At 37.9% G+C, this 11,102-nt stretch overlaps 1 protein-coding gene across 3 annotated transcripts in view; it reads right to left on the bottom strand.

Annotated features, from left to right (window-relative positions):
- Positions 1–9,627, bottom strand: part of C4H6orf118 (chromosome 4 C6orf118 homolog) — a 52,387-nt gene extending 42,760 nt beyond the window's left edge. For 2 of the 3 annotated variants that reach the window (XM_072409071.1, XM_072409069.1), the window contains exons 1-4: positions 6,151–6,404; positions 4,722–4,848; positions 2,824–3,568; positions 1,600–1,722 (exon numbers count right to left, since the gene is read on the bottom strand). In XM_072409071.1, coding sequence (XP_072265172.1) covers positions 1,600–1,722; positions 2,824–3,519 — 819 coding nt within the window. In that variant the 5' untranslated portion in view covers positions 3,520–3,568; positions 4,722–4,848; positions 6,151–6,404. Of the gene's footprint in view, positions 1–1,599; positions 1,723–2,823; positions 3,569–4,721; positions 4,849–6,150; positions 6,405–9,222 lie in introns of those variants that run through there. The other variant, XM_072409070.1, reaches the window with a different exon arrangement.
- Positions 9,628–11,102: the final 1,475 nt, after the last annotated feature.

Below are 11,102 nucleotides of genomic sequence, written 5' to 3' on the forward strand. Positions count from 1 at the left end.
TAGATTAGTTTTTTTTATCAAAAAACTTTATTTATGCGAGTACTATTTATTGTTGGCAAAAAAAAATTTTGCGGCTCTTTAAAAACTTCGAAATTTTGTAAATTGTAATTTTTGGCTCTTCCGACTCCAAAGGTTGCAGACCCCTGATCTAGGCTAATAAAAAAACGAGAATATCTCACAAAACTATGTTTGCAAATAGGAAACAGGGCAGATCGGGAGTCCCAAATATAAACAAATATTACAAAGCTGCACAAATTGCTCCTTTTACCAGTTTATATGCAGGTACAGCGACCCCACTTTGGGTCCAAATTGAATCTTTCCACTGTTATCCAATGGACCATAGAATAGTCCTGTGGCTTCCACCCAAATCCAGACCTTCAATAAGCTCTCAATTTAAACAAATTTTAAGAATATGGAATAGAATTAAATATTCTAGTGGCCTTTTATTCCCACACTTACCTTTATTGTAAATTCAATGTAACCCTCTGTTTTTACCAGGGCTTGACTTACCTAAAGCTTTTCAGTGGTGGGCAGACAACAGCTTTTCCACAATACACTCTTTACTTGGAAAAAAAGGTATATTGAGCTGGGATACAACTATTATTATACGCCCGGCTCCCGGATCTGAATTGTTCAGATACATCCAGCTGAAACATTAGATCTCGTCAGAGTAATGGAATTTCTAAATTATCGGTTCTGGAACATATATGTCTTAAAACACCATTAGCACCGAAATTGATCTTGATTCTTTACACTGAACTAAACAAAGTCACACGCTCTAGTATTCACCCATACAAAGTGCAAAGGGGGAAAGACCTGAAGAGTACTAAACCTGATACAGAATGGTTGAATATGTAGAATAAAGTAATGACTTGTTCACTGAATGTTATTACAATGGAATCACTCTTCAAAGTGATGATGAGGTGGTACATAGTCCCAGCCAGGTTAAAACATTTTTCTCCACATCAATCTGGTCTTTGTTTCAGGGGGTGTGGAGAACTAGGTACTGAAATACATGTCTGGTGGACTTGTCCCTTTAGAATTAGATTTTGGGGTAGAGTTTTCGAACTACTAAATACAGTGTTTCAGAAATCTAATATTACAGATCCTTGGCTAGCACTGCTTCATTTTAAACCTTCTGCCCTAAAAACAGTTCAGTTTAAACTATGCTCCTTCATTCTCTTAGCCTCAAAACAAACTATTGCTAAGCACTGGAAAAAACTGTTGGTTCTGTACTGTGAGGTGCTACTGAGGGTAGACAATACATTTATTAAGGAGAAACTATTCGGTACAATAGCTGATTCTTATATAGGAACCCTTGCTCCAGCCAGTGTTCTTTATCTAATATGACCATATCTTTCTTGGCCAGCCTATGGTAGAAAGATATTTCATTATTTTGGGTACTGAAATTCCAATTAGGAAAACTACAATAATGATAATTTCAAGCCCAGTAAAATCAAACATAGAACAACACAGTCACAGAACAACACAGACAAACAAAATGAGGGGGATGGATATGAGGAATGACTGTGTCCAGACACGTTTCGCCAAAAAGATAGATTTGTATTGATATATGCAAAAACATAACAAAACGTGTACCTTTACTTGCTTCAGTATAGCTCCATACACAGAAGAAATATTGCAAATGTTTCCAAATGTTTCACTGAAGATTTGTAGACGAGCAAAATGAGGGGGATGGATATGAGGAATATTTAGAAGTTTCTAAGGAGGAAAAAAAAAAGGATTTACAAAACACATTTATGATGCCATCTTGGAGCCATTAGAGTAAGATGCTCCCAGAAAGTACCACTACTGTATTCTTATCCAGGCAACAACAACTAATAAGACCTTTGTTGATCTAAATTGTGACAATACAGCACAGAATCATGTGTGATGCTTTTTAAGTAGACCTAGGTTATTCAACAAATAGCAGTATCTGTTGCCTATTTATTAATGTTTTAATAGTTGTTCAGATAGGGAGATTCATTCCCCTACTTCTTACAGAAAATGATGACAACTACTGCCACCAGAGCAAGAATTGTAGGAAACATCTCCTCTATAACTTGCATCATAGGACAAATTGGCAGTTACTGTGTTTTTTTAAGTGCTTGGCCCTGTTAGCCTTAAACTACAACTTTGGTCAATAAAATTCTTCCTCTCCACAATGATCTGAATTTAAAGTGCATCTTCAACTTACACTTATTTAGATAAACCAGGGCCACATGACGTGGAAAGTGGGCAGGTGAACAACTACATTATGAATATTATTAGGATATTTGCAGCTTCCTGAGTTTTCCCAAGGGGTACATTTGATTATTGCAGCCATTTAATTAAATTAGATTCCATAACAAGTTTTAGCAAATCTTAAATGATACATACCAATCAGAAAACCTTTGTTTAAAACTAGCAATAAGGGAGGTCTGTATTGCAGAAAGAGACAATGTCCCTTTTGCAATAAAACATGCTTACCTGCCTGATCACTGTCTTCATCTGTCCCCGCTTCCCCAGCAGCTGCTCCTGCACAGGAGTTACATCATTCTAGTCAAGACCCAACTCTAAAAAGAACGTCTGGTGAAGATGGTGGCATCCACACCAGAGCGAGGACAGGTAAGTTCAATTAAAAAATTGTGATCAGGCAGATAAGGTTATTTTTTTGCAGAAGGCTTGTCCTTTCTGCCTGGTTGCATTTTTTTTTTATTTTTAGGTTTATTTTTGCTTTAAGAGAAGGCTTGGATTGTATGGCTAAAGTTTAACTTTAAGTGCCTGGTTCATGTTGATTCAACACCCCCCACCCCCACATTGTAAGATCGGGTCTGTCTGTACCTTTGTTAACGTCTTCTCAAAATATTCAACCCTTGAACTTCTACAGAAATCCTTTGTCAAGTCTTGTCCCTGTAGAACTTCTTCATCAATCTGTAAAAACATCCTGAATTGATCTGACTTGGTCAGACCAGAATAATATGCAGGAACAAATTTGTATTTGTCTTTGTAACCTTTTTTTATATTACATAGTTCATAATTGAAAGTCAGCACCTTTAAATCAGGAAGTTCAAGTTCTTTATCCTGCAGTGATTCTTCTTCAGATACTTGTTCTAGATTTTCCATGCAAGTTCCATATGACTGAGTTCCTAGAAGAGAACTAGCAAAAGGGGTATTTATGGGAGTAGAAGAGCCAAAATGTTTTATTGTTGGAGTGAGTGTACCTTCTGATTTGGTCCCGAGACCTTGCACTAAACTCGTTTTAACAGTAAAGTGTGTGAGAGCATCTTTCATCGTTTTGCATCTTTTGTCTGATTTACTAGATGCTATATCATATCTAAGTTCGTTATGCTGTAGGATTTGCTGTTTCTGTCCACTTCTCCAGAATGTATTCTCTTCTAGAACTTGAGGTTTAAAAACATGGTTATGGTTTAGATGGCCACCTGTATAATCCCAGGAGTCCTTTTTGTTTGCCCCCTCTATTTTATCCAAAAGTTTGTTTAGAGGTTTCATTTTACTTTGCTGCTTTGTTTGTAGCATAATAGAAATATTTTATCTCATCTGTTCAGATAAATATTCTCTGTTGCATCTAAAAAATTATCCAAAAGATACAAAGGTAAATGAACATTTTCGGTGGGAAATTGTCAATTAATAATGAAAAAAACAAAAAATTAATTGCATTGCCATCTCAATAGCACATTATTTCTGCTGCATTTTTGCTGCCTTACAATGAAAAAAGCAAAGAGCAATAGTTAAAGTGCAATATTCATGACCAAGGAGAGATGCTACTATCATAAATTAAATGGGTTACCACTTGTGCTTAATTTTTTTACCACTTAGGAAATAAATGAACTATGGAGCCTATGAAACTGTACAGCAGTGATCAGCAAACTTTTTTGGCTACAAGGCAATTTTAGGAGGTCATGTTCCTTTGAAGAGGGAATGTTCCTTTACTCCGGCGGCGGAAGTGTTAACGTCGGCCGCGGTAAATAGGGAAGGGAGGCATAACAAGGAGGCTCAAGAGTTGCATGCGGCTCAGGGGCCGGGGGTTGCTGACCCCTGCCAGCCGGGATTAGGCCGGATCGACCAGGAGGGCGTTAGACCAGAACGGACTACTGGCTAGGCCGTATCTGGCCTAAAGGCTGGAGTTTGCTTACCCCTTCTGTACAGGAATCCAGGGGGAATTTAGGGTCATGAAGAAGATAAGGAGTCAGCAGAGGTACACATCATAAAGCATTGCAATTTTCCGCCATGCAAATAGTACTGGACAAATACTGACTCTCTACTCAGTTACAATCCAAATGAAAAAAAAAGGACTGAGCATTCTATTTTTATTAGTACCAGCCAGGCAGGAAGTGAATAGGCCAGTCTTTGTCAAATATTGTACAGATGGTAATAGATGGGAAAACATGCAATCATTCAAGTGGTACAGTTAGAGTGAGTTTGTGACATTGATGGTGGAAGGTTTGGAGCGGTTACAAAACAATGATTATCAAGTACTTAAAACATACCCACACCAGCTAATCAATTGACAGTAACCTAATTATTAATTTCATGATTAATTCTTACCATTTGTCACATATAAAATTTGAAAGGAACCCTAAACAACTCAGAGACTTGTTTTTAACCAAAAAAAAAAGGTATTTAAAACATTTCATTTGAACATAAAATATCAAATTGAATCCATTCTAATCATCAGAAATATATTTTTCAAAAATACTTTATAATAAATTGGACGTTACCTCAAAAATAATAGATGGTATTTGGAAAGGCCAAATCTTTGACAAAAAGATACACAAGGTAACGACAGCAATCTTGTTCTGGAGTAGTGACGTAAGTGACTCAGTATTACAGCCAGGCATCTACAATCTGCAAAGTGAAAAATGAGTGACAGGCTCTTTTTCCACAGGAAAAGGTTCCTTTAATTGAGAAATTAGCACCAAACACACTCCTTGCATAGAGGTATTCCAGATTTCAATTCAAATTTAAGGGCACTCTGCCCACTTTTGTTCGCTCCAAAACACAAAAAATGAACAAAATGAACAAAAAATAATCATTCATTGTTTACTTGCAGGGATCAGTGTCATTACAATACCTCAGAAAAATAAGTTTCAGCCTCCTGTCTCTCTTTGACACATTATACTGAAGTATTGGTCCAACTAATCTAACCCGTGGGAGGCCAACTTTCAGCTCAAAGGCTTTGCACAGCCTTGCCTCATATAGGGATTAACCAGTTTTTTCTGCCTGAGCCACCTGGCCTCAGGTCCCAACAAACCCTACATCAAAGACATGCTCCCTTTTATTATCATTACCCAGGTGGTTCCTAGCCATCCTCAATTTATAGCCTGGAAGAGTGTTGGAGTGCTTGGCCCACCAATGGCTTCCAGGACACTCCAAGCCTGTATTCCAAATAAGGAGCTCTGAATCTGCAGCACTACACTTATTTACAGTCTTACCCATGCCCTTTAATCTCTTTCTCAGGTCAAATTGTGGAAAAAACCTGGCTCAAAGCCAGCACTATACTCCCTATGTCACCTCCAGTTTCCCACTTCGGTCAGTTCCCTTTAAGTTAGTGGAGAGTTAGTGTTTTGAGATTCTGGATCATTGAGGACCCTGGATATTCATTGGGCCCTAGATATCTGCCTAAATTGTCTTGTAGATAATTGTTAATCAACGGTTTACAGGCTCTACTCTACTATAAATCATTTTTTCATAAGCCAAATAGTTTGGTCTAAAAAAGGCTAGAATGAGTTAAATCTTCATGGACTGCAAGCTCTGAAAGTAACTGAAAAGTTATTCCATTTTAAACACAAAATTTATAAAAAAGGGACTTTTTAAAATAAAAACTAAAGTTTTTTCTACAGCTAATTAAAAGGTAGTTTCTAAAAAATACTCACTATATGGAGCATGTCACATGTTTTCCCTTTCTAAATTCCTTTTCTTTTTTTTTTTTTACACTGCTTATTGTAGATATAGCGTTAATTATTACATACTTGTGCTTAACAAAGTCTATTCTCATATCACTATCGTAATATTTGACACTTTATTGTGTACACACAGCTTCCACTAATGTATTTGTAAGATAATGCCTTGAGTGATTTCAAGGTGCACGATCTCCCTGGCAGCACCATACACAATATAATCTGAAAATGACGTTTTTAGATGACTTACTGTCGGTTCCTGAACCCAGAAAGCCTCCTTATTTTTTGCAACCCAGAAATCAGTGAGTCTGTTTCATAGACCAGCACCGCCTTTCCGCGCTTCGTTGTCAGGGTGACGAAGAAAACACAAATCTTCCTAACCACCAATAGATGGCGCTCTCCTCATAAGAATACTGTTGTATGGGCACTGCTTTGTATCTCGATGCAGAAGTACTGCATGTGGATTACAGAAATCAAAGGGATCTATCACCAGCCATAAACATGTCTGCTTTGCCTCTATGAATGCATAAAAATCAATTTGGCTGTTTAGTTTTACTTAAAAGAATGTGAACACTGAACTTAGTCACAGCTGACCATGTTTTAGAGGGACTGTCTCTCTTAAAATCTTTCCTTCCCCTTCAATTGTCCATATTCTTAGGTAGTCATACACCTCTACACAAATGTATAAATTAGTAAAACATAAATTAATAAATAATTCTTTATTATTATTTTTTAAGGTAATATAATGGTCAGTACTTCAATTACAATCAGTTTAACAAATATTCATTTCCCCAAAATGTGGGTGCAGCATGTTTTTTTGTCATTAACCTACATGCTTGAAGCTAAAAAGTGTCACTTTTCCTAATCTCCCCAAGTGGATGAGGTGAAGGATATTTTTGTGGCCAGGATTGTGCCCTGTAGAGATATATAATGTCATGGGAATAAACCAAGTTGTTTTGATGCCAGATACACACTGTTGGGGTTGGGGATCACCCAGCTTCACTGATGAAAGTGTATTCTCTCCAGCCTTGGAGAACTTTAATAAATTAGGGCCTAGCAGTCAGAGGCAGTAGTGATCTGACACAACAGATAGCTATGAGGCACTATTTTTTAGGAAGAATTCCTAAAGTGCAATTAAGATTTTAAGATATTACTTTTAACAGCAAATCATTACTTACTAGTTCAGTTCCATTTTCATTAAACATACCAGTGTTGTCTTTTTCATGTGTATTAAGCTTACTAGCAGAATGCCTACTAACATACAAGTTGTGTGCTAAATTCAAGTGATAACTGTCACAGTTTCCAGTGTGTTTAGGTCATCTGGAATAGATGGTTTTCTATTCAGAATTGTGGCAGGTTAAAAGAATTTATTATCACTTTAAGGGCCTGTATTGCTTATCTCCCATAAAAGGTAAGGGAAATACAAAAGCAACTTAAATCACGTTTGTCCCATTTAGATGGTCACCTGCAAGTCAAATGCACCTACCAATAAACTTTAAATCATCTCAGGAGAATCACAAACTCAACATGATTGTTTGCAGTTATGGTTTCTTACTATTTTTCATTTAAATGTTCAAACATCCCCAAATCTGTTTACTGGACACACACTTCCCTCTCAGAAAGCTAATAATGGTTCTCTAGTTTTAGTTTCTATTCCTAGATAGGGTTAAGCAGTTTTCTTTTCATGACAATGTGTTGTTGAAAACCTTGCCATTACACTGACCCAATGTTTGAAATGGAATGCATGCTTCTGCTTTCTTTTGTCTAATATAACTGCAAAAGTTGTACTCCTTGTTGATTTTGCAACAAAAAGTGTTCTCCTCTTTACTAGATTGATTCCCTGCAGCCTCTTCAAAAGCCTTGCTGTGCTGCCCGTCTCACGATTGATATCATCTCCTATATAGGTCTATTAGCTCTGCATTGCACAGCATGACACCACCTTCCTGCCCACAATCCAGAGTACTAGGCAGCTCTCCAGAGCGCTGAATGTGGCAGGAGTGAGAGATAAATAAGGATAATCCTAATCTATCCAGACAAAATAAGCACCTAACCATTGGTTTGGGAACAGGGAACCACTGCAAGAATAAATTGGGGTTTTACTTGGAGTTCAGCTTTAACTTACAAGATGACATACAACTAAATCACTACTCTTTGAGGATGTTCATTTGGTGGTTTTACATGTGCCATAAATTACAGCAATGTATTTAATGTTTAGTGGGTATGTTTTACAATGTCAGAATGTTCATCTGTTAAATAGTTTTGTACTACATCTGTGATATGATCTATGTGTAGAGATTCCATAAGTGTGGAGTTCCCATAATGTTTTCCAACAGTTTTAAAAAAGCATGCTACGATGAAATATCAGTAGTGAGGTTTAAATATTTATATATATATTTTAACCATTTAGTTTTGGGACCATTCACTACCAGCAATCTAATTTCTGGTAAGAGATCAAGGACCTAGAAACCCTAAAATGCATTAGTGTGCCCTTTCTGACATTTTATGAGTAATTACACTCTTCAAAGTTTTTCAACAGTTTGCCAGTTGCTCCCATTTGTTTTTATGAACACCCCAAAACAATGGTCAGTTGAATCAAACTGTGTTGCTTTTAAATGTTTTACATTACATTTTGCTGTAACTGTTAAAAAAGTTTTAAATGTCTACAGGGTGACAACACTGATAAGCAATTTAACAGAATGAACAGCATTGTTACCTATAAAAGCAATGATACCTTTAAAAACAGTAATAATGGATCTACTGGTAGGATGATTACATAAGAATACATTTTGCTAAAACCTTGATGGACAGTATTTACCAAAATGAGGGCAGGGCTTTAAATAAATAAAAAGAGATTTCTACTATGCACAGCCTAGGTCTAGTGAGAAACTCTCCATACAAGCAGGCAACAGGTGGATGGGACGGCAGAGGCTGGAGGTGTACCTTAATCGTCTGGTCAGTTTTTAGTGGAATACACTAACCCACTTCAAACCAGTTCTCAAGTCTGGTATTGAAACTTGATATGCTGTCCTTTTAAAAACAAAAATAGTTGAGAATTTGTAAATAGTAAATCATTTTACTTTCCTTAGAATAAACGTATTACAGCAAAAGTTCAGATTCAAAAGAGCAGTACAAACAAAATTACAGTATAAATAAAAATATCTAGAGATAGGAGCGAGAGAAAAAAACTTCGCTAAAGAGCTTGCCTAGGCAGTTTTTACCTTTTACCCTCCTAATTAAATTAGCCAGCTGCAGATTTTGGGTGTATAAGGTATGAATTACAAAATATTAAAATGTTTTGGGCCAAAATCCTGGTCTTCCTCACCTGCCACAGTCTCTGTACCGAGCTAAATCCCTAGGACTGGCTGTCAGTTCACCAGCTGGGTCAAAGACTTTGCTTCAGGAGCATGCATGGTAGCTTCTCTGTATAAAGCAAACAGAATTTTCCAGTTTCAATGATAAGTAGTTTCACAATATTGTTATTTTGTATTTACATTTATAACTGAACCAGTTATTTTATTTGCAAAGAAGCTCACAAATGGGAATTTGTGAGTAAAAGTATGTGAATTTGGTAATAAAAGTAAAATTGTTCGATTTGAACACAAGAAATGTTGCCTTTGTAAATAAACTTCACTAGTACTTTGTATTAGGATACTAGTATATAAATAGTATTAATAGGACAAAGTAAAATTTGAAGTGGGTGCACTGTGTGCACTACTGGGGTAGTGTTTTCAATTTCCATTTTATTATTACGTGGGCATAGTCTTCAAAGTAGACCTATTGTACCTATTGTCAGGATACCAATAACATATAAACCTACATATGTTATATTATGTATAACAGGGGTCGGGAACCTATGGCTCGTGAGCCAGATGTGGCTCCTTTGATAGCTGCATCTGGCTCGCTGCCAAGTCTTTAATAAAAAAATAACGGGGGTGTGTGGCCTGCGCTCGGCAGATAGAAGACGTGTTCTAAGCCTTGGAGTACGTCTTCTATCCGCCAAGCGCAGGCCACGCCCTCCTCCACATCGCCTCCGCATCGCATCCGCATCTCGTGGACATGACTGAACATCTGAACCAGCTCAATTTAAAAATGCAAGGCATTGGAAATACAGTCGTATCCCTTCAACAAGCAGTGTTTGCGTTTGAAAACAAGCTAGAACTCTTCATCGCCGACACTGAAACAGGTCGTTTAGTACACTTTGAAAAACTGGGGGAGTTTAAAGATGCATGCACAGCAAGTGACCCTGCTCAACATCTTGATCTTCAGCAGCTAGCAGGCTTCACATCTAATCTCCTGCAGTCATTTAAAGCGCACTTTGGAGAATTTCGTGAGCACACTCGTCTTTTTAAGTTCATCACCCATCCACACTAGTGTGCAGTGGACAGCGCCGACCTAAGATACATCCCCGGTGTCTCCATCAGAGATTTTGAGCTACAAGCTGCTGACTTATTGTACTTTAAAAGTGTTGGTCTTACAAAAAATGCACACATTTACTAGTATTTAGTTTTAAACATATTGTATGGCTCTCACGGAATTACATTTTAAAATATGTGGTGTTTATGGCTCTCTCACCCAAAAAGGGTTCCCGACCCCTGATGTATAGTATGTGGTTTGTTTGTTTTTTTGACTGAACTGCACCAGCATTTGTGCACAAGTAAGTTTCCCACACATGAGGCTATATTTGTAATAAAGGAAGACTGAAGAAGGACTAGGATGCACAGCTGCACAGCTCCGTGTCCCACCGGGAGAAAACCACACAGTTCTTAGCACCAAAGTGCCTCCAGAACATCAGCAATTGGACCCTAATTGAAGAGGAGTAAGGAGGGGGGAATCGTCTTCTGGAGGCATTGCTTGATATTTTCTTGCTGGGAACTGGGCTGCGGGGGACCAGTCCTCAAAAGCCACAGGCTCAATTTTCGGCTGCCTCCACAAAAGCACCCGCAGATCAGCCTACTCCATCCCTAGAGCCACAGGCACCACCAACACAGCTACCTGGACCTCCCCTATTTGCTGCCTTAGTATACCCCTTTATCATGGGGAACAAGACCAGGCCCAGTTCCACTGCTGAGGTAGGATAGGAAGACTGGGACTGGAAGACATAGAACAAAGTATAAGCCACCTAGAATTTCAAGCTCTACAACACTCCCTGCAGCAAGTGACCAGTATCACCACAGTGCTGCAAAGCACTTGCATGAACTATTC

The sequence above is a fragment of the Pyxicephalus adspersus genome, chromosome 4, assembly GCF_032062135.1.
Source record: "Pyxicephalus adspersus chromosome 4, UCB_Pads_2.0, whole genome shotgun sequence".
Taxonomy (NCBI): domain Eukaryota; kingdom Metazoa; phylum Chordata; class Amphibia; order Anura; family Pyxicephalidae; genus Pyxicephalus; species Pyxicephalus adspersus.